The sequence below is a fragment of the Mus caroli genome, chromosome 3 (genome assembly GCF_900094665.2).
Source record: "Mus caroli chromosome 3, CAROLI_EIJ_v1.1, whole genome shotgun sequence".
NCBI lineage: Eukaryota > Metazoa > Chordata > Mammalia > Rodentia > Muridae > Mus > Mus caroli.
Window position 1 is genome coordinate 102,473,265 of NC_034572.1, and position 23,996 is coordinate 102,497,260.

The 23,996-nt window shown below is 44.2% G+C and overlaps 2 protein-coding genes across 5 annotated transcripts in view; both read left to right on the forward strand.

The window, feature by feature from the left end:
• The window catches only part of Psma5 (proteasome subunit alpha 5), a 22,406-nt gene extending 9,783 nt beyond the window's left edge, over positions 1 to 12,623 (forward strand). The window contains exons 5-9 of the mRNA XM_021157860.1: positions 368 to 475; positions 608 to 666; positions 1,405 to 1,507; positions 4,885 to 4,971; positions 12,384 to 12,623. Of these exons, the coding sequence (XP_021013519.1) occupies positions 368 to 475; positions 608 to 666; positions 1,405 to 1,507; positions 4,885 to 4,971; positions 12,384 to 12,461 (435 nt within the window). The 3' untranslated portion in view covers positions 12,462 to 12,623. The remainder of the gene's footprint in view (positions 1 to 367; positions 476 to 607; positions 667 to 1,404; positions 1,508 to 4,884; positions 4,972 to 12,383) is intronic.
• Positions 12,624 to 17,079: 4,456 nt separating this feature from the next.
• Positions 17,080 to 23,996, forward strand: part of Sort1 (sortilin 1) — a 77,841-nt gene continuing 70,924 nt past the window's right edge. For all 4 annotated transcript variants that reach the window (XM_021157736.2, XM_029475194.1, XM_029475195.1 and 1 more), the window contains exon 1: positions 17,080 to 17,432. In XM_021157736.2, the coding sequence (XP_021013395.1) occupies positions 17,133 to 17,432 (300 nt within the window). In that variant the 5' untranslated portion in view covers positions 17,080 to 17,132. The remainder of the gene's footprint in view (positions 17,433 to 23,996) is intronic.

A 23,996-nucleotide genomic window follows, 5' to 3' on the forward strand; every position in this document is an offset into this window, starting at 1 on the left:
AAAAAAAAAAAAAAAGAAAAGCATGTTAAGCTGGGCAGTGGTGGCGCACGCCTTTAATCCTAGCACAGGGAAGGCAGAGGCAGAGGCAGGTGGATTTTTAAGTTCGAGGCCAGCCTGGTCTACAAAGTGAGCTCCAGGACAGCCAGGGCTACACAGAGAAACCCTGTCTCAAAAAACAAAAACATGTTGATCTGGGCAGGTGGTCTGTCTTAGCTCTTGGGAGGCTGAGGTGGGAGGATTGTAAGTTCTGGGTCTGATATTCAGAGAGACCCTGTCCCAAACAGAAGAGGCATGTGAGCCTGAGGTGATGGTTGGTGTGAGTTTCCTTTTTACCAAGAAGCAGTATCATTCTGTATCCTTTTTATAGAACCACTGGTTCACCTATAATGAGACAATGACAGTCGAGAGTGTGACCCAGGCTGTGTCCAATCTGGCTCTGCAGTTTGGAGAAGAAGATGCAGATCCAGGTGCTATGGTGAGTTAGTTCTGATGCTTTTGTTGAGCCTGCTTGCTGTTCTGTAGGACTGAGAACATTTGTCCTCTGCACACATATCTGAGGACTCTCATTATTTGTAGCCTCTTCTAAATTAATTCTTTTTGGTTCCAGTCTCGCCCCTTTGGAGTAGCATTGTTGTTTGGAGGAGTTGATGAGAAAGGACCCCAACTGTAAGTACCATTTCCCACCCCAGCTTTGGGATGGCAGGGCAGGTGGATCTACGTGAGTTCGATTCCAGCCAGGGCTACACGGAGAAACTTTGTTCAAAAAAGCAACCAACCAGTGAATGAATAAATGAGATAAAAAAATAAAAGGAAAGAAGCAAAAATTGATGAAAAGTAGGACTTCTGAGCCAGTGTTTCTGTGCTGTTTATACCAGCGTTGGGGGTCCATGAAGAAGCCTCTGTCTTAGCCAGCGCTAATTCTCTAAAGACGTAGACATTACCTCATTGCTGTTACCATGTGGTGCTCACTCTCACACTGGTGTAGCACAGATAAGATTGACATAGGTATACATGGTCATTCTCCTGTTGATGTCTTAGGTGGACATAGGTGCCATGGTGATGTATACCCTCTGTCATTCTCTCACCCAAGATCCTGAGGAAGTTCATGATTTTATTAATGTTTTCTTTTTCAAAAAATTAGTTTAATGTTTAAATTTTAATGTTAAATTTGAATTTTTTGTTTAGCACATAAAATAGGTTTTATTGTAACATTTCCATATGTACACAGATGTGTATATCATTAGTCAGGACCCTTTAAAAGAACTGTTTTTTCAAAATAAAAAGTCTTTAGGGGCTGTGCCTCGGTATTGCAGTGGCATGTCCTGGCTCCAGGGTAACATGCTTATACTTCTTCTAGTGAGGTATTTGTGGCTTAACACCTCTTAAACACTGATGTCTTTTCAGGTTTCACATGGACCCATCTGGGACCTTTGTACAGTGTGATGCTCGAGCAATTGGCTCTGCTTCTGAGGGTGCCCAGAGCTCCTTGCAAGAAGTTTACCATAAGGTAATCAATCATTCTCACTGTTCTTGTTATCTCTAAAGTCAGTGTTTAGCATCTGTGTGAGTAAAACTATAGACCTGGAATCACAACCTAAAACAAGACGCAGAACACAATTTATCTGCCAAAGTGCTTATTCATCTTTCTCCTCATTTGCAACTATTTACCAGTATAGATTTGTCTGTTCTTGACCTTTTCATAAGTGAAATTAATACAGCTTTGTCACTTTGGTTGTTGTGAGTTTATGCTGGAATTGAAGCCAAGGCTTTCCACACTAATGTGCTTTACCGCTGATCTGTTTTAGTTCCTGAGACAGGGTCTCTCTTTGTGGTTCTAGATGTACTGGTACTTGCTAAGTAGACCTGGCTGGTCTCAAACTCATTGGGATCCTCTTACTTCTGCTTTCCTAACTCTGGGATTAAAGGCAAATGCCACCAAACCTAGCTTTCTTTTTGTGCTGTTAGGTTAGCTTTTATTTTTTTTGCTGAATAATATGCCATGCTATGACTATAGCACAATGTTTGTCCTCTATCCTGACAGCTTCACTTAGCAGTTAATAATGCCTAGTGTGGATATTGAGGCAAGTGAGTAGTTGGTACTTCCTTTCTAGAATAGGAAGATTTGGGTTTTTGTAGTTCATTTCTATGGTTGAAGGCTGCCACGCCCAGGTGGGTCACATAGGGAATGTCTGCTCACATTAGCACCTAACATAGGCATATTTAAGAGGTATTTTGGGTTTGGCATATAAATAAGTCTATACAAAAATTAGGTTTTCATTATACTGTAACTTTTAGTTACTTTTCTGTCACCATGATAGAACATCATGACCAAGGCAGTTTATAGAAGGAAGGATTTACTTGGGCTTGTGACTCCAGAGGGTTAAGAGTCCATCATTGTGGGAATACATGGCAGCAAGTGGCATGCAAGGCTCCAGGAGCAGGAGAGCTCACATCTTCAATGCAAGCACAAAGAAGAGAAAGCAAACTGGAAGTAGGGTGATGCTTTAAGCTCTCAAAGCCTGCCCCCAGGGAATATTTGCTTCAGCAAGGCTACCTCTCCTAAGCCTCCCCAAATAGACCACCAACTGAGCACCAAGTACTCAGATATCAGAACCTGTGGGAACATTGCTCATTTAAATCACCACAGTGTGTAGTAAGTAGCATTATGTCTGAAAGCTTTTCATAATTTAATTGCAATTTTTTCCCACTACAATGATAAGCAAATTGTAACTCTTCTGCTGTGGTGCTTCTTACCTTTGTGTTGACGGCTTTTAAAGGTTGGGTAGCTGTGACAGCTTCTTAAAGGGACACAGGAGCGTCTGTGGCATCAACAAACTGTTGTTTTCATGAAAAATTAGGTGTAGTATATGATAGTGTGTGATAGTGTCTATGCACAGAATTTTCATTCCAAATTGTGATTGATGCTCAGGCTTTTCTATGCTTTATCAGCTAAACTTATGTTAATATAAACAGGAAAAGGAGGACTGGGACTATAGCTCCCTGGAAGATCACTTGCACAAATACATGAGGCTGTACACTGTTAAAATTGCTTTTCAAAAAGGGGCCTTTTCTTTCCCTTTTCACAGCTTGCTTAACTATTTGGCACAAGAGGCCTAGCTTTCAGCCTAACTCAAATCTTGATAAACTGTACTAAGCTTTCTCATTTTCAGGTTTTGGTTTAAAGCGGGAAGCATGGGACTCTTCCTTTTACTGTAATAACACCCTTAGATTGACCTCGTTCAGTATTATTGTCTTGGGGATGTAGAAAAATCCCTCCAAAAGATGGGCAGTACAGCAGTGAGGACATGTGCTACATTTGTCAAGGTTGATTCCTGTACTGTGGCTTGTGGGACTCCAGCAATTACGGCATTAGCACCACAAGTGACTTGCTAGGTTTCCAGGATCTGTCTTAGTATAGTGCTTCTCTTATAAGCATGATCCCCAGAAACCACATTAATAAAGCCACGGGAGCTGTAAATATGCCTCAGTGGGTAAGAACAAACTGCTCTTACAGAGGACTGGAGTTTGGTTCGCAGAACCCATGTCACCTGTAACTGCAGCTCTAGGAAATCTGATACCCTTTTTTGGTCTCTGAAGGCACCTGCACTCCTGTGTATACCCACACAAAGATGGACATCGTTAAAAAAAATTCTTGGAAAATGGAGGGGGCAGCCAGGCGTTTGTAGTACAAGCTTTTAATCCCAGTGCTGGGGAGGCAGAGACAGGTGGATCACTGGAGCTGACTTGGTCGGCAGCCTAGCCTGCTTGGTGAATTCCAGACCAGAGAGAGATTGATTTCAAAAAGGTATCTGAGGAGTAACATCCAAGTTGTCCTCTGACTTCCACTTGGGTGCATGTGCAAACCCCCCACCCCCCAACACACACACACGCACACCCCACATCTGCACATACCTGAAAATACAGACACTAAAGAGAGGAAAAAATGGCTACCAAACAGATCACACTGTTGTGAGAATTAATCAGAAATAACAGAGACACAAAATAATCCTATGCTTTTAGAAAATGTTACCAGTAAGCTTGTTCAATATAAGGTTGCCACTGACCTGCAGTATTTGCTAAGTGCAGCAGAACAAAACACAATAAAATGCAGTTTGCTTGTAATGTAGCTCTCATATGTAGATAAAATTAAATGTTAGTTGGTGCTGTGTGTGCGTGTGTGTACACAAGTGAGAGCTATATAGGAAGAGGAATTTGAAATGAGAGAATACCTCATCAAATTAGCTTTCGGGCAAATCTGTAGGATGTTTTCTTGATTAGTGATTAGTACGGGAGGGTCTAGCTCACTACAGGTGGTGCCACCTCTGTGCAGGTGGTTCTGGGATGTATAAGATAGCAAACTGAGCAAGCCAGGAAGCAGCATTCCTCCATAGCCTCTGCTACCTTTCCTTCCTCTACTTCCCTCAGTGACGGAGTGTGGCCTGAGAGTTCTAAGATGAAATAAATCCTTTCTTCCAAAGTTACTGTTGGTCATGGTGTTTATCACCGCAATAGGAACCCTAAGACAGGAAATAAAATGAAAAGTGAATTTTCTGAATCATTGGATTGCCCTCTTTAGGTCACTTGGGTATTACTAGGCTGTTCACCAGGTTATATCATCCTCTAAATCGTGGAATTGAGATAAACATATACTAGGGATGCACAGCCCTTTCCTCTTTCTCAAAGATGATTTACTAGATGAGCGTTAGTGAGACATTTTTCTTCTAAGTATATATCCTTGAATATTTGCATTATTATATAATGTACTACATTATACAAATAAAGGTGTAAGGTTTATTAATATCAGCTAAGTTGTTTCTGCAGAGAGATACGGGGAGGGTTAAAGGAAGGAATCACGTTCAACTAACAGCTCCTCTCTCTCTGAAGTCTATGACTCTGAAGGAGGCCATCAAGTCCTCGCTCATCATCCTCAAGCAAGTCATGGAGGAGAAGCTGAATGCGACCAACATCGAGGTACTGCTCCCACCCGCCCGCCTCGCACCCTTGCTGAGACGACTGTGTCCAAAAACAGTTGGCCTGATCTGTGTTTTCATCATTGATAGCATTTGCATCCTAATCAGTGCTAATGAAGTGGTGATGATGGGAGCCAAGTACAGTGGATTTAAGAATGAAGGAAAGGACTGGGTCTGCTTCTTTCTTAGGACTGATTAATGTCAGCAGAAACACTGACAAAAGCCGGGCAGTGGTGGCGCACACCTTTAATCCCAGCACTTGAGAGGCAGAGGCAGGCGAATTTCTGAGTTCGAGGCCAGCCTGGTCTACAGAGTGAGTTCCAGGTCAGCCAGGGCTACAAAGAGAAACCCTGTCTCAAAAACAACAACAACAACAAAATTTATTGTTCTTGAGACACTAATATATGTAGCTAGCTTTGTTTTAGGTAGTATGACAGGTACAGGGAAAGAGTATAAGAAATCCAGTCCCTAGCTAAGAGCTGTGCTATGCTACACATAGGTAATAAGGGTGTGGGTAGAACTTCTGGACTCATCAGTAAGAACAGCTTTCCATGTGAACATGGGCCTAGAGAAGGATGTGAGGAAGCATCCTGAAGAGCTGATGTCTGGAAGAGGGAGCCAAAGTGCTACCCCAGGAAAAGAGACCAATAGCATTGCCAAAGGTCACAGGACTGGGTGTGGCTTTACAGTAAAGTGCACAAGGCCCTGGGTTCTCACCCCAGCCTAGTAAAATCAAACAGGATTTTTTTCTTTTCTCTCTTTGGTTGTGGAATAGGGGATGTGGCAAATAATAAAAATTAGGAAGGCTCACAGGGCCCCCAATGGAGGAACTAAAGAAAGTACCCAAGTAGCTAAAGGGGTCTGCAACCCTATAGGTGGAACAATATTCACTAACCAGTACCCCCTGGAGCTCGTGTCTCTAGCTGCATATGTAGCAGAAGATGGCCTAGTCGGCCATCATTGGAAAGAGAGGCCCCTTGGTCTTGCAAACTTTATATGCCTCAGTACAGGGGAACGCCAGGGCCAAGAAGTGGGAATGGGTGGGTTGGGGGCGGGGTATTGGGGACTTTTGGGATAGCATTGGAAATATAAGTGAAGAAAATACCTAATTAAAAAAAATTGGGAAGGCATGGGTCGGTTTCTGAATGTTGTTATTACAGTGTTAACAGATAGGAAAGGAAGCAATGGCCAGTACACATGTAGGTTTTGAAATAAAGCGGAAGAAATGTCCTGTATTTGCCTAGAAATTTTGGGGTCATTTGCTGAGTGGGTGAGTGTAACTATGAAGGAGAGTGGGGAACATTGAGGTACAGGGCATTTCAGGTAGGAAAAGGGAGATAAGAATGAGGGAAATGGGGGGCTGGAGAGATGGCTCAGCGAGTAAGAGCACTGACTGCTTGCTCCTCCAGAGGTCCTGAGTTCAATTCCCAGCAACCACTATGTGGCTCACAACCATCTGAAATGGGAGCTGATGCCCTCTTCTGGTGTCTGAAGAGAGCAATAGTGTACTCACATACATATAAATAAATGAATGAATGAATGAATGAATAAGTAAATCTTAAAAAAAAAAAAGAATGAGGGAAATGATTGCTGGACTACACTTAAATACTAGCTCAAGCTAGAATAGCAATTACCCCGAGAGACATAATATATATGTGTATTTCTGATTTTTAAAAAAGTTTAAAAGGCACTGACTATTATAACTGATGCTGTAGTCACAAGTTAATAACTAAACCAAATCAGCACCAACCAGGATGTTTGTTGGGCTGAGTGGTAGAATTAATCCCATATGAGCAATTGATCAGTTAAAGACAGGCATGGGAGTCTTGGGATCTTGTTGGTGTCATAGACTGCCATAAAAGGGGAAAGGTGGGTACTAGAAATGGAGTCCAAGGAAGATGAGGGACCACTTTATCTCTGAGCAGAAGTAGAAAGGAGCTTTAATTTAACATGGTTCCTAGGTGGAAAATGTATGGAAATTGCATTCTAGAATCCATATAACGGAGGTTGTATAGTGTGTCCTTGTGTCTTGACTCAGCATAGTTTTAAGGTCACCTGGTTGTATTAGTTGTCTCTTCACTGCTATGGGGATCCTTGGTGGTTTTAAAATTTACATTTTAAAATCCTTCCTTTTGCTAGTCTCTGAGATGTGAGATTCAATAACTCACGATGATCTTGACCCTTAGGAGAGCGATCAGTGCCTTTCTGATGTTCTTGGTCCTGGATGAGCATCTTGGCACCTCAGCAGAATTCAGATGTTAGCTCTTGGTTTCACAGCGAAAGCCTTGAGGCTATGGGGATAGCTCTTTGTTCTTTCAGTGTAGTGCTTTGAAAAGAGTGTCAGTCTGCCTGGTCTGGGCTCAGTGAACACAGTAACTCCCGGTCAGACAGTCAGACTCCTTCCTCTTCCACTGCAGCTACGCTCTTACTGCAGGCTTCTGAGCCCTGAGTGTCTTTGGAAAAGAGGCCTGAGACTTAGAGCTTCAAATCTCTGATTCTGATGGCCCTGTAATGTCAGCTGTGAGAGAGCTAAAAAGAACGTGGTCGGACACAGCTACAACCTCAGCCTGGTACCCTGTAATCACAGCACCTGAGGCAGAGACACAGTGATCCAACAGTCCAGTCCAGTCCAGTCCAGTCCAGTCTGCGTAGCATGTTCCAGGTTGGTGAGGACTATAATAAGACCCTGTTTCCAAAAACAACAGAAAGTCTTCCGTTTAATGTATGTCCTGTCTTTTTATAGATCTCATCTTGATGTACAACCCTTTCATCTCTGCAGTTAGTTCATGGAGCTTTGACAACTGTAACTGCCACTGTAGTTAAGAGAGAAGCATTTTGTCCCCCTCTCCAAAGCTCCTCCAGCCCTGCTGTACTCATTGTCCCAACACTGACCTCTACTCTTGGAACATTCTAGAATTTTATACAAGCTGGGTTGTTTAATGTGTGCTGCTTTGCACCTTGATGGGCATAATTTTGAAGTTTACTTGGTCATATCAGTTGCCTTAGCTTTTTATAGCTGTGGGGTATTCCTTGTAGCCTGCTTTTTAACATTTATTGCTAAGTCTTTTTTTTCCAAACAGAAGCTATATTGAGTATCTTTTTTCTCTTTATTTATTTCTTAGTTATTACCATTCTCCAGACTGCTCTTGGCTGTGGTAAATCCAGCTTGTCAATGGTTTTCTGACCAACTCTAGAATTATCATTTGGCCATCTAACATTGTCACTCCTGCTCGACAATCCTAAATTAAAACCATTATCTTTCCAAACAAACAATTTTCTTGTCTTAATTTCTCTCTCTCTCTCTCTCTCTCTCTCTCTCTGATTTATTTATATGAGTACATTGTCCCTCTTCATGCCAGAAGAAGTGTTTGGATCCCATTACAGATGTGGTTGTGAGCCACCATGTGGTTGCTGGGACTTGAACTCAGAACCTCTGGAAGAGCAGGGCCATCTCTCCAGCCTCTCCTAATTTTTTTAAACATGTTTTTTGTTGTTTTTGTTTGTTTGTTAGTTTTTTATTTATTATATGTAAGTACACCGTAGCTGTCTTCAGACACTTAAGAAGAGGGCATCAGATCTCATTATGGATAGCTGTGAGCCATCATGTGGTTGCTGGGATTTGAACTCAGGACCTTCAGAAGAGCAGTCAGTGTTCTTAACCACTGAGCCATCTCGCCAGCCCCCTAATTATTTATTTACTTTATTTTTATTTATCTATTTATTTATAAGATTTATTTATTATATTTGAGTACACTGTAGCTGTCTTCATACACTCCAGAAGATGGCATCCCATTACAGAAGGTTGTGAGCCACCATGTGGTTGCTGGGAATTGAACTCAGGACCTCTAGATGCGCAGTCAGTGCTCTTAACTATTGAGCCATCTCTCCAGCTCTCTAATATTTCTAATCCTGGTTGGTAACACCAGCCTATGTACTTGTCATTCACACTAGAACCTCCAAGACTTTGACCTCGTAAGCAAATCTAGTCTCTGGTGCCTTGTAATATCTGTGTGGGTGGTTCTTCCCTTCCGCAGTGTGTAGTACATCCCCTGCTTCATGACGGGTGTTCCCAGGTCTATTTTAAGTCCTGAGTGTTTTGTTTTGTTTGTTGTTGTTGTTGTTGTTTTTTCCAGACCAGGTTTCTTTCTCTGTGTAGCCCTGGCTGTTCTGGATCTCATGCTGTAGACCAGGCTGGCTTCGAACTCAGAGATCCTCTTGCTTCTGCCTCCCAAGTTCTAGGATTAAAGGCATGTGCCACCATGCCTGGCTGTTTTGTTTTTGATAGGGTCTTGTTAGTTGGGCCAGGCTGTCCTGGAATTCTGTGTCGCCTAGGCTAGTCAAAGTTACTGTCTTGCTGACTCAGGAGCTGAGTGATTGAGTTTATAGATGGTTTCCACCACAGCTTGGGTTCTGTACTTTAGACTGCTATAATATAACTGCTTGAGATGTGAGCCAGTATTCCTCTTCACTTCACCTATCCTTAATGGAGTTACCTTGTCATAGTCTCTCCAGTTAATACACAACTCATAAATCCTTCCTTCCGGGACTCCTCCCAGGACTCTTGGAGCTCTCCTTTCTGAACACTCAGCACTCCTGTTCTAACAGTAGGTGACATTGAAAGCCTCTGGCATACTTAGTAAGTGAAGAGCAGGACTTTATCTGGAGTCCTATTTTCTAGCACCCATAACTAGTATACACATGAATTATTGATGAGCAAAAGAAAGCATCTGTGTACCTGCTTCCTGGAGGTTTTATAAAAGTAAAGGGAAGTAACTAGGAAAGAATCTTATTCGTTATGTAAATGCATATCATTGTGCGAATGATATGGGGTATTTTTACTTGAGTAGTGATGAGTAACTTCCTGAAGGCAGCACAGGCTTCAGAAGCCCCCTGCTTCTGGAGGGTCTTCTTGTTCAGTTTGCCAAGTTTCTGTTTTTAGTTCCAGTAATCTTTTGGGAGCATGAGTGACCTCACAAAACAATCCTGTAGTCTTGATTCCATTTATTGATACTGCATCTCTGTCCTCACTGACATTGTTTAAGCAATGCTCCATCTTAAGAGAAGTGGCAATGCTATTTATATTTATAGCACCTGTATAATGGAATTCATAGGCTATAGTGATAGTACTCTATCACTAGAGTATTTTGCCTAATACAGGCTTGTAAATTATTTTTGAAATTCTTCTAGCGTTTTGTGTGATTAGATATATCTTTTAGGAGACTCTACTAGACAGGCTTTGTGAGAAAAGCATTTCTTTTCATCTTTTCCAGATCAGTTTATTAGATGTCTTCACCCTCTCCCACCCCCAAATTTTACTTACTTAAAAAGAATAATAATTGTAGACTAGATTGTGCTAATTTTGTCTGCAAACTTTCAAAGCAATCCTATTTTTAAATGCTGTAGACTGGGGTTGGGAGCTAGCTAGTAAAATGCTTACAAAGATTTGAGTTTGATCTTCAGAATCCATGTAAAATTGCCAGGCATGATGGTGTGTGCTTGTAATCCCAATGTTTAGGAAGTAGATTTGAGGACAGACTCAAATCTGTTCCCAGAGGACAGACAGACAGACATTCTAGCCTACTTGGTGCATTCCCAGCCAGTAGATCCCATGTCTGAGCAAAAACACGATAGACAGCACCGAAGGAACACCAGCCAAGGCTGCACTGCCGCCCTCTGCACATGCACCTAAATACATGAACACACATGTCCACACATACAGAATACACTTGTGTCTAATTTTAAAATTAAAAATGACAAAAAGATTTTAAAACAAGCACACATGCCTGGAAAGATGGCTAAGCAGTTGAGAACATCTTACTGGTCTTGCAGAGAACCTGGACTGGGTTCCCAGAAACCATATGATGGCTTCCAGCTGCCTATAACTGCACTTTCAGGCGGTCTGACTCTGACTTCTGGCCTCCAGGCTCCTACACATGTGGTGCACATATAATCATGCGGGCCCACACACATTAGCATACATTTTAAAAAATAAATCTTTTTTAATTAAACAAGCACCAGAACCCTTTGAGGCAAATGTGAAGTAACGCCTCTTTGTCAGGGTTGTTCCCAAACACGGGAGTCCATGCTGTGTAGGGATAATGGTGTCAGTTGAGTGAGTGTGTGTGTGTGTGTGTCTGTCTGTCTGTCTCTCTCTCTCTCTCTCTCACTCTCTCTCTCTCACACACACACACACACACACACACAGAGGAATGCTTGAACTTGCTGCTGGTTATTGCTGATACTCAGAATGCTTCCCCACTGTACTGCTACTGGATTCTCTTCATTCTCCCCTTAACCAAAATAACTGGGTTTTGGTTGTTAGGTTGCCACAAAGATAGCTATAGAGAAAATACCTAACAATGATAGCTAACAATTATTTGTTCCTTATTAATATCCTAAGCACTGTTTAATCCTCACTGCTACTCTGGATATTTAGTGTTCCTATTTCACAAGTAAGGAAATAACGACACAGGATGGGCAAGTAACTCATTGTCACACAAGTTCATTTGGGGAGTTTATAAATATGCTTTAAATGTGTTTCTTTGAAGCTGGAAATAATAGCTCAGTGGTAGGGTACTTGCCAAGTACATGTTGGATCCTAAGTTCAATTTTTATGTTCAAGTGTGTGTGTGTGTGTGTGTGCGCGTGCGTGCGTGCGCACGTGCTTGTGTATTATATATACATTTATTTTCTATGTATGGTATGTATCTAGGCAGGCAGACATACCACGGCATGCTTGTGAAGGGCAGAGAAAAACTCTTGAGTCAGTTCTGCCCTTCCATAGCAGGATCTGAGGTCCAGAGTCTGGCAGTCAGGCTTGGGTGACAGGTGCCTTCACTTCCTGAGCCATCCTGAGGGCTGGGCCCTACTTTAAACATACTCCTAGGGGCTAGAGAGATGGCTCAGAGGTTAAGGGCATTAGCTGTTCTTCCAGAGGTCCTGAGTTCAATTCCCAGCACCCACATGTAAGCTCACCACCTATAATGGGATCTGATGCCCTCTTCTGACATGCATGCATGCAGACAGAGCACTCATGTACATGAAATACAGAAATCTTTTAAAAACAACAAAGTTTTGTATGTGTGTGTATGTATGTGTGTATGTATGTATGTATGTGTGTATGTACATTGCTGCTGCTTTGTAAGCTTACTGAAGTAACTTTTAAGAAGTAGCAATGATGTCAGTTTGATTGTTACATGGTGGATTAACCTTAAAATAGAAAAGTTGGTCAATAAGAATTTTTATTTTTGAGTCAAGAGTTATTTTAGGGACCTGCTGGCTGTAAAGGATATCCCAGGACAGCAGATCCCTTAGTTCCTAACAAACAGCTGCCTCACTAACACTTTTGACCGAGCTAGGGCCATCGGCAAGGAGCCCAGCCAAGCTTATTAACCCCTTTCTGTTTCTCTGCAGCTAGCCACGGTGCAGCCTGGTCAGAATTTCCACATGTTCACAAAGGAAGAACTGGAGGAGGTGATCAAGGACATTTAAGAAGGAGCCGTTCTCAAACTTCTGTGGGACACTTTCAGTTCCAATTGCCCTTAGACTTTATTTCCAGCTCTTACGTCATGGAAAATATCCAGTATATGTGTTTGTGTTTTTTTATGAAGTCTGTACATAACAGCAATTCTGAAATAAAAAAATTTAAAAATATTTGTTAGTAGTCTGTGATCTTTAATTTTAAATGTTTATGTTGGTAGGCAAAAATGATAGTAATTAATGCCCTTAACGCCTTTCCTGTGAGCATGACTATCCTAAACACATTGTGGTAGTTCTCTGCAACTCAGACAGCTGTAGCCTTAGATACTGGAAGATTAATTCAGACTAGTCCAGCTCCTCCCAGTGGTTAGTCGATGTTAATACGACTGGCAATCCATTTTAAGTCTTTGAGTGGGTTGGTGTTGTTGGTTAGTTGGTTGGTTGGTTTTTGAGAAAGAGTTTCTCTATGTAGCCCAAGCTATCCTGGAACTAGCTCTGTAGCCTAGGCTGGCCTTGAACTCCGAGATCTGCCTCCCGAATGCTGGGACTAGAGGTGTACACCAGCACTGCCTGGCCCTTGAGTGTCTTTTAAGGAAACATACACTCTTGCTTCCTTTATATGAGAACACTGCTCATTGACCATCAAAAGACAACTGGGGCTACTTCTTTGTGTAGGAAGAGTACCCTTTGTATGAAGTTAAGAGCTGCAAAAAAACTTAGAAAGGGGACTTAAAAAAAAAAAAAAAAAAAGGAATGACCTTGGTTTTGATCTCAGTCGCAATGAGAGTTACATACCTAAGCTGTATAAGTAAGAGAACTGTAAAATTCAGAAGGAGTTTCTGTTGGACTTTGGAATGCACTATAAACTTCCTCCACTGGAGCTGTTCCCGTATGGCTGCCACACATAGTCATTCCATTTGAACCTCCGAACACTCCTAACAGATAAAGAGCTAAGTCGTTGGACATAGAAAATTAAGTTGTTGCTGGAGAGATGGCTCAGTGGTTAAAAGCATTTACTGCTCTTCTCGAGGACCCAGGTGTGGTTCTTAGCCACCACGTGGTAACTCAGCATCATCTATAACTCCAGTTGCAGGGATTCGCTCTCTCCTGGCTCCTCAGTTGCAGGGATGCACTCTCTCCTGGCTCCTCAGTTGCAGGGATGCACTCTCTCCTGGCTCCTCAGTTGCAGGGATGCACTCTCTCCTGGCCTCAGACACCAAGCATACACCCGCTATGTAGACATGAAGACAATATCCACAGGAGTTTTAAAAATTTAAAAATTGTTTTAAATTAGCAAAAACCTGTTGGGACTTGAGCTCAAGATTTTCAAGGTTTCAGATCACCAAGTCTTGAGTAACCAGAAAGTCTCAACAGCAATTTGAGATGTGGTTTGCTTTGGTTGAAGCATGGCTAGTCCTCTAAAGAGTCAATTGTGATTCATTTGATGGCTTAGGAATTATTTGCTGGGCTTTGTGTAATCTTTCATTAGGAAATTGTACTCTGATATTAAATAGTAATAATATGGGGAGCTGATTTTATACAAAATTCATAGTGAGGTGTAAAGTAGCGTGTGCTGAAACACATTTGAAAACATCAGTTCAGCAAAGGAAGTTTTGCCTACACACAATGAAAGCAACTTGGGTTTATTTTCAACATTCTGCAGATTTCTACTGATGCTAATCCTGTTATAAAGTATGATGTGAGATTTAGCCCCTGGAATCTTGTATCAACTTAGTCATTGTCTTACGGTTTCACTGCTATAAAGAGACACTATGACCAAGGCAACTCTTATAAGGACATTTAATCAGGGTTGACTTACAGGTTCAGAGGTTCGAGCATGGCAGCATCCAGACAGGAATGGTGCAGGAGGCCTTTATTTAAAGGCCACTAGAGAAGACTGACTTCAAGGCAGCTAGGATGAGGTCTTAAAGCCCACACCCACAATGACACACTCCAAGGCCACATCTCCTAATAGTGCCACTCACTGGACCAAGCATATTCTAACCACCAGTCATTTAAGAATTTTATTGGGAAGCTGTCATAGCTGTGAAAGGCCATCTGTAGTCCCTCACAGTCTAAGAAAAGTACCTCTAATGGGAAAAAGAGGCAATCATCTCTAATTTGTGTGTCTGTGTGTGTGTGTGTGTGTGTGTGTGTGCGCGCACACACATGTACCCAAGTATATATGAGGAGCCTGAGGAGGTCAGAAGAATGCATTGGATCCCCTGGAACTGGAGTTACAGGTGGCTGTGAGCTGCCACGTGGGTGCTGGGATCTAAACCCGGGTTATCCTGTAAGTTCTTAACTGCTGAGCTGTTGCTTCAGGTCCAGTACTTCTTTTAACACTATGGATTAATGCAGATGTGGAAAAGAATACGTTGCTTTGAAGAGGTGTGTCACTCAAGAATATACAGAGGAAGGGAAAATATAGTGTACCTCTCCAGCTTACAGTTCCTCCTATTGCTAAGGCAGGATGTCTGTATCTTATAACTGAGAACAGTATCATTATCTGCTATAATTACAATGTGAATAATTCAAAGAGATGGTTACTTTTCTTTAAATGTTAAGGTTGTGTTCAAGAAATGATCTTACATACAAAAAGGTATGGCTTTGTGATAATTACTTCATATTGATATTTTTGCGACAGATAAATTTGGGGGAGATACAGTTTTTAGTAACTACATATTTGTAAAATGTACATACTTCTGGGGGCAAAGTAAGATCTCATGTATAGTATTTCACATATCGAGTGCAGAAGTACAGGGCTTGCCCAGTATGGGTAAGATTCTGGGTTAATCTCAGGTGTTGCAAAAACAAAAACAAAAACAAAACAAAACCGGTGTGGGCAGGTTACCAGTTTGAGAAAACTCCAGGATCCTGTTAAGTATATAACTGAAACAACACATTACAAAGTGGAGGCTGAGCCAGGAGTGTTAGCACATATCTAACTTGAGAGGCTGGTGAAGGAGGATCAAAGACTCTAAGCCACCCTGGGCTACAAAAAAGACTCCCCAGTTCAACAAACTGACAAAATCTAAACGTTAATTGAACTAAATAGCTAAAAGATGTATCTGGTAGTCTCTCCAGCAGGTAGCACTGTTGAGTTAGCTTTCTTCTTTCCCCATAGTAAGACAATAGACCATTCATCTTTGTCACCCAAACAAAGAAATATTCCTTTGTAGCCCCCCTTTTCCCCTCCGTAACTGGTCACATGCTACTGTAACTGACTGCCTTGTGATCTAATCCATACTTGGCACGAATTAAAAATAAGTTGTGCTTTAAAAAAATAATGTGGTGTTTATATTTCTGGAAAGAAAACACACTCATCAGTTTTTCATCTTGTTCAGTGGCTCAGAAACTGAAGGGCTTTTCTGTTGATTTGCCACCCTGCTCCGCTTTCCAAAGTTTCACATCTCCCCTCTTCCTGTGGTTTTGGGGAGAGGAAAAACTCCTGAGTACGTAAATAGTTTTGTTTGTACTATTCCATGTGCATACTCGGGTAGGCTTGCCATTTGAGGTTTCTGTTAAAGTTAAAAGTAACTTCCAATGGCTTCCACTCTGGTATAACATTTTGCATACTTTGTATCTTTTTATCTGGCTTCCTGAGTTCCTACTGAACAACTTGAAATGTTGGGAAGAGGTGGAGCGAAGTTAAGGATTTAGAACTGGTTTTACCAGCACTGCGTGTTCTAAAAGTTGTGTGAGCAGCTCCTGCGGTGTAGGGAACAGTGGGGAGGTTATTTACTGGAGGTGGGTATTAATTTAGGAGGCATCATATTCAGTGAGGGAATTGGTGTGATGCACTTACTGCAGGGTTAAGGGTGCTTTAGGTAACTAAAATCAGTATGTGTCTGTACTGAAATGATAATATATAAAGTGGGCTTTAGGCAATTCTCTTCCCGTATACCTACACTTGGTGGCAAAGCTACCTACATTTCCAAGTCCGGGGAAGCCAAAAAGTACTTTCGCCTCTGGACTACCTCCCTGCAGATGAGGAAGGTGACTGAGGCCAAACATGTTGGAAAGACTTCTGCGGCTTCCATGAGTCACGGGTGTAATGATGTTCATCTGCCCCATAGGATTTTCGCATTCACCTTCTTGGTTCCTTCAGCAGACAATGGGCGAGCCAGCGAGCCGGGGTTAAAATCCTAATGTACCAGTTTATGTCGGAGCCCCCTTTTCAACTGAGAGTAGTTCAGGGATTCCCTGGCTTTTCCAGGCGCGGTTTCCACCGAAGGAAATTTTTAGGAACGTTTGGAGGGGGGTTGGGAGGAGAGTGGAGAAGGCAACGTGACCCAATCCTAACCCGAGGGTCTCCGGAGGCGCCGCAAACCTGCAGGCTGAGCGGGGAGGGGAGAGGGGTAACCCCTAGGCCAACTCCGGGAGCCCAGCCCGCAGACGCCGAGCGACGGTGGAGAATGACCTCAGCCGTCCCTGCCACGTTCCAGCCAATCAGTCCCGCATCTTGGCATCCGAATCCAGGACCCCCGAAGCCGGAGGCGACGCGAGCCAATGAGGAGTGGGCCGGGGAAGAAGGACAGGCGGCCAGCCTATTGGGGAGGAGAGGCCCGGCTGCGCGTATCCAAGCAGCGCCGGGCTGAGCTCGGGGGTGTGGCGCAGCGCCGGCGGGGGTGGGCGGGCGCGCCGGGTGGCAGGTGTCAGCGGCGTCTGCATTCGGCAGCGATGGAGCGGCCCCGGGGAGCTGCGGACGGCCTTTTGCGCTGGCCCCTCGGCCTCCTCCTGCTCCTTCAACTGCTGCCTCCGGCCGCCGTCGGCCAGGACCGGCTGGACGCGCCGCCGCCGCCCGCGCCTCCTCTGCTGCGCTGGGCCGGTCCGGTCGGGGTGAGCTGGGGGCTGCGCGCCGCCGCGCCCGGGGGCCCCGTCCCCCGCGCTGGCCGTTGGCGCCGCGGCGCGCCCGCCGAGGACCAGGACTGCGGCCGCCTCCCGGACTTCATCGCCAAGCTGACCAACAATACGCACCAGGTGAGCGCGCGAGGCCCGGGCGCCCGCCCCGGTTGGGTCGCCCCTCCGGGCCCGCGGCCCCAGGCGGCCGCTCCGCTCCCGTTGCACGCTTCGAGGCTAGCGCGAGACCCCGGTTGCGGGAGGGCGGCGAGGCGCGGGGGCGGCGGGGGCCGGGGTGGCTGCGGCCCGCGGGGCTGTGTGTCGTCATAGCCGAGGCAATCCGAGACTTTGACTCGCTGCATTCTTTGCTTCTGCTTAAGTTGTCAGAATCTCCCGGTCATCCCCGTCCCCCCCCCCCAACCCCCACCCCGAATATAGAACGTCGGGTCCACCAACGCTGGTACCTACCAGGAAGCTGGAGGCATAATTACCCCTTGAGTGATCGCAGAAGTTGGACAGCCCAGAAGCAGAGGTGTGCCCTCCCTGGGTCGGTACTTTTGAGGTTGACGTCCAGAAATCCCACAGCAGTTGTTAGGTCACGGCTTGTGTTTCCATAGTTAAAGGAACACGCATGGAAACGAAAATGACATTGAAACCCACCGTGAAATGACATCTCCGCTGCTCCCTAAAATTAAAAACAAAAACAAGCAAACAAAAAACTAGTTCAAGATGTTTCCTCAGGATGCAGGCTCAGAACCCTCTAACCTGACCCAAAACGACCTTGAGAGGCATTCCGAACCAAGATCCTGTGTGCAGAACCCAGAGAACAGAAAACGGCCTCTAGGACCTAGATTAGAAGCAATTGCAGAACAGCTCGAATCATCCAGAAGTTCCATCAAATGGCTTTACAGAGTTGCCAGCTGTCCCAAACAAGAGTCTGGGTTGTAACCAGTCAGCCCCCTCTTTCTGCACACTACAGGCTCTTTAAATCCCTTTGCTCCAGACCCATTCTGGAGATTGGCTTCGGTGTGCTTTGTTTCCTTGTAAGTTGACCTAGGAGACTCTTTTTGCACAAGAACTGGTATTGGCTTCTGTGTGTGACCCGCAGCCAGCTGAGATCCTGTCATCTGTCTCATTCCTTCAAAATTGACTTATAACCTTGTGTTGAACCCTTACCGGGACACCTCTATCCTGTCCTAATTTCTAATAACTATGAAACACTGCAGATAACCACTTTAAGCCTGCTCTTGTCAAGACTTTCAAAGATTTGGTGCTTCTGTTTTGGGCACAAGAGTCTGAACCTTGACACACTGCTGCATTGAGAAATTGTTAGGAAAGTCTTGGTTTCAGCAACTAGGACATCTTCCTCCTCCTCCTCCTCCTCTTCCTCCTCCTCCTCCTCCTCCTCTTTTTTTTTTTTCCCTAAAATTAACAATTGTTGCAACCCATGCATGAGAAAGGCATTTTCAGTTCAGTGTATTTTCTGTGTTATGTCTTTCCTTTTTTTCCAAAGAAAGACTGTTCATGGAGGTGGCCGTGGGTGGCTGGAGTTCTGTACCTGTTCTTTGTTTACATTCCATTCCATTCCATCCCCCCAAATCTCAGTGTCCCCTTGGGCTTTCTTTTGAGATCCATACTTGTTAGTTGTGACCTAATTCTCCAATCAGAGAGAGTGGAATGAGTACTGGAAAGTCTTCCTATTTAATGAAAAAATAAAATAAGCTTGTGTAGACCTCTCTCTCTCTCTCTCTCTCTCTCTCTCTCTCTCTCTCTCTCTCTCTCTCTCTCTCTCTGTAGGGTGTTGAGAAAGGATTTACCTTTGCCACTGATACTTCATGCCCATTATCCCTGGCTCACAGCTCCCTGCACCAGCAAGCCCCGACATTCTTCAATTCTTCTCTTGCTGGATGACCCATCTTCAAATCCGCAACAGTTGAATGTCACTTAGAGTATACCAGTTCCAAAGAAAGGGATGGAGAAACCTGATTCTCCTTTGAAGTGCTTACGCAGAGGACTTTCTCGAGTTCATTTAACTTAGTTACAGCTTGTTTTCTCCCCTTCAGTCTTTATTTCAAATGATTTTCCCACCCCAGTTGTTACCCTTCCAGAGTGGAGCCTTCAGCGTAGAAACCATTGCATTAGTTTTCGAAGGTTCTGCTTCCTCTCAGGAATTGGGAAATAATCTACTGTTTTCAGATGTCATAATTCATCTTTATACATCAGACTGAAGAGACCTGGTGTTGGGGGATCATTTGTAACAAGGAGAGACAAAATCATCAGCGTCCCAGAATAGCGTGTTTACTTATCATCAGAGACACTGTATGGTCTCAGACAGTTGAAGTAGGAAGGTGTTCTTTGGAGTAATTTTTTTTACCTTTCCCTAAAAAAGCAGAAGTTCTTATTTCCCACAGCCTGGTGTTCTTTTTGTGTCCTATCATGAGTGTACCTGAATGCTTTCCAAAGGCCCAGAGATGGGGTGGGGAAAGGGGCTGCCAAGTTATAAAGGTAGTTCAGACTTGACAGTACATAGCCGCTAAAGATTTCAGCATGCGCTGGGGATTGAATCCCATGCCTTGCTCATACTAGGCAAGTGCTTGTTCTACCACCAAGCCAGATGTTCAGCCCTGGCATTTAATCTTAAGAAATCCACAAAACAAAGTGTATGCCTGTCTAATGACTTTCGGAGACTTCCACCCTATGCTGTGGGATGGGCTCTGTCACTCATGAAATCCTCTTCCCGGAAGCTCCCTTGCTTCTCTCTAGGTCTCCTTTCAGCCTTTCAAGTGGGCCAGTGTTTATTTTCAAGGCGTGTGTTGTTCGCAGTGAGGTCGTAATGATTCAGTTCTCTGTGGGATTTGAGGGAGCAGAGAAAATACTTTTTTCTAGTTACAGTATTAACAATAGGAACAGGAGACTCGTAAGAAAGTGACAGAAGAGCTGGATGTCACTAAAACAGGAAAAAGAATGGTAAAAAGACGCAGGCCGATGGTCACCATTTACATCTTACAAAAAAAAAAAAAAAAAAAGATACTTCCTGATCTCTTTCTGAGGGTTCGGCATGACAGGGAAAGGCACTGAGTGCCACGGGGCTTTCTGTGAGGCCAGCCCTGCCTGCATGTGGGTCCTCGCTGTTATTATGTTATCTTCACTAAGTTACTTAAGCTTCCATGTCTCAGTCCTAATCTTTAAAATGGAGCTAAGCATGCAGGCTTATGAGAAACAAACAGGAGTGTATAAAAATACGCTCTGTATTAGTGGAGTCACAGTACCTGAGACTCACACCCAGTAAGTTACAAAGCGCTTGCTCTCCCTGTTAGGGATCATCCACAAACTCTCTTAGACGCAGTAGCCTTCATTTACCCATAGCCCCAAACTGGTGTCAGGCCCCAGCATTAACCGATTGTGGCCTTTGTGTGCTTGGAGTGTTCACAGCACATATAACCTTTGTACATGGGAGAAACTGAGCAGGCCCAGAAAATTTTTATTAATGTTGGTTGCTAAGTTGGGTTGCTTCAAAACATGCCCCCCCCCATAAGCACCCCTTTGAGGGTAGGCATGAAAGTCAGCCTTAAAGCAACAGCAGAAATGCCTTGGCCGGAGTTGCAGCGGTGGCTGACATCATTCCCTTCTCATTCCTGTGTTACAGACCATTGGATAATTTCCTTAAAAGTTCCTGAAGTTAGGATTAATAGGCCAGAAGCTGTTGCTCACTCTCCCTTCTCCCTCTCCTGCTCCTGTCACTAACTACTGCTTTACACAGAGCTTCCCAACTCCTACCCCGACATCAAAGCATCTGGTTTCTTAAGTAAACAGGCCCTGGAGAGAGGCTGTTGTAAGGCCTCAGCGCTGAGAAGAATGCTTGTGTTTGTTTGCCCCTCTGGCAGAGCTGAGTCCAGGCTGACAGGACTCAGTGTGTCTGCTGGCTGGTTCAGGGAGCTGCTGCTCTCTGCCTGTTGGGGATCACCAGACCTTTGTAACACCAGGAGAGCTGAGGGTTGTTTGTTGCCTTTCACTATCCCAGAACTTCCTGCCTGCCTCATTTTCCCCAGCGTGACCCCATCTTCATTCCTGCTCCCTCCATTTCCCACACTCCATGTCCATATCTAGTTTATCCCACGTTTTACAAGCCCCTTTACTGCTGCTCAGGTTTGGGTCAAGGCATGGGAGGGAACCTAGGAAGGCTGGCCTTGGTCCTGGTTAAGCAGAGAGAGCCATGGCCCCCGGCCGCCGGGGAAGAGCCCTCTGCCATGCAGACTGCTTTGAGCGGGATGTTAACGCTACAGACCCTTGGGATTCTGGGAGGAACTATCATCAGCTGGGAGGATTTCTCCTCCACCGCAGGAAAGGTTGCTCTGCAGAAGGGCTGAGCATTTGGTTAACATGAGAGTAGAAGGCCAGCCAGGTGTGACAGATGGCTGAAAGGGAATGTGGCATAAAGTTAAGGAAGTTCGCTGCTGCCTCAAACACTTGCCTCTATGAATTGCAAATTGTAATTAGAAGTTGGAGTTGTGCCTTTGCTGGGGAAGGTCACCGGAAGCAGCCCTGTTCTGGCCAGGTCCTAAAGGGTCTTTCTTTCTGCAATAATGACAGCCGACACTCTCTGCCTTTTCGAGTCAGGCTAACGCACGTTCTTGAGCTCTGCCATTTGCAAGCAGCTCTGGTCAGCAGGCATTGGACTCCCATGGTAACTACCATGCCTGTGCTCTTCAGTTTCATCACTGGTGAGCTCTTGGCTCTGTGGGCATCAGCCGGAGGGAACATTTCCTCTTCCTCCTCACATTCTGGCCAATCTCCCATCAGCTCAATCATCCGGGAAGTTAGAACTTCATTTTGAGGCAGGAGAAATGAGGCTAGGCTGTTTTATATGATGAGGAACTAATGCTGAGGCAGACAACCCATCAAATTGGACATGCAGCCAGGTCTAGAAAGAGCTATATTATGTTGTCCCCTGACATATAAAATAGCTACTGCGTTTGTCAGTTTCTAGCACTCCCAGTTCTCTGCCAAGCTTGTTCATCCCACTTTGTGGCCTCCAGGTCTATGTGTAGGTCGGTTTCAGGGGTAATGGTGCTTGAAGAACAAAGCATTCTGTATGTGTCTGGTCTAGGTGGTCCATTGTTAAACTGTGACTCCCTTCAGAAATGGGTTAGTATATGTAGTTTGTTTGTTTGTTTGTTTGTTTCGTTGTTTGTTTCTTGAGACAGGGTTTCTCTGTATAGTCCTGGAATTCACTCTGTAGACCAGGCTGGCCTCGAACTCAGAAATCTGCCTGCCTCTGCCTCCCAAGTGCTGGGATCAAAGGCGTGTGCCACCACTGCCCAGGCATAAATGTAGTTTTGAGAGATAGTTGGATTGAAGGCAGACAGACTCTTTAAATCAATAGACTGGTAGGTGAAAGCTAGCCACATGAGGTCTATTTACATACTGAGGTCATTGTGCCCTCTCTAACTCTTAATGCAGCCTCAAGAACCCACTTGTTGTGGCACTCTGCTGTAATACCGTGTGCGTTCTGTTTGGTGTTCCAGTCTCTGTTCCCCAGTTCCCCATCTGCAATGATGTTAGAAGTTTTGGATTAGCATAAAAATGTTTTGTTTTGTTTTTAAATCCTGTGCTCCTCGTGGAAGAAGAGGCCAGAGGTTGGTGATCACAGATGTTTATTGGTTGATTCCAAATTTAGAAGCAAGTCTTGGCTGCTCGGCCTGCTGGTTGAGCTTGCACACAGTGTGGATTTCACATCTGAGGTGGTGGCCTGCCACTCTCAGAAGTTTCTTCCGTGGTGTGTGAGCATTTTCAAAAAACAGTAGGATGTTTTCCAGGCAATTACGAAGAATCTTTGCCCCTTATTTTAGGGAGAGCAGTACTTTATCACCCCTTGTTGACTGGGAATTTCAGTGCTAATAAAAGCTACTAGCTTGGATAGCCCAAACATAGATCCAATAACTACATAGTGATAAATGTGCGGCTTGTCGCAGTCTGTTCCTTTTCTCTTTTCTAAACTCCAACTTTTCTTCATCTGTCCACTTTGCAGCAACATGAGTACTTGAAAGCATGTGGCTGGCTGACATTGAGTCCATGCCCCTGTGAAGATAGCTTGTGATTAACTTGACTCGATTTACTGTCATCGGAAGAAAATGGGCGTTGGTTGCTTCAGGACTCGGCTGCTCGCCCTCCTGTGTGGGCTTTAGCTAAGGTTTTGCTCTGGGTGTAGTTAGTACTCCTGCCAGTTTGCAAGTCTGCCTCGACTCCCTGAAGGACCAAGAGCTTAAACTAGAAGAGGTAGTCCCATTCCTCTCAGACAAGGTGACTCTAACCTGATGTTTATACAGCACTTGCTTTTTGTCATGAGGAATCCAGAACATTCATTTGTTGCATACAAAATGCCCAAGACATAGACATATCTTATTGCCCAGATTTGAGTCGTGGCTCTCCTGCACTCGTGGCTCTGTGATCATGGAGAATTATTTTACTTCTCTGGCCTTCATAGTTTTTTGTTTTGTTTTGTCTTTTTTCTTTTCTTTTCTTTTCTTTTCTTTTCTTTTCTTTTCCTTTTCCTTTTCCTTTTCCTTTTCCTTTTCCTTTTCCTTTTCCTTTTCCTTTTCCTTTTCCTTTTCCTTTTCCTTTTCCTTTCTTTTCTTTTCTTTTCTTTTCTTTTCTTTTCTTTTCTTTCCTGAGATAGGGTTTCTCTGTCTAACAGCCTTGGCTGTC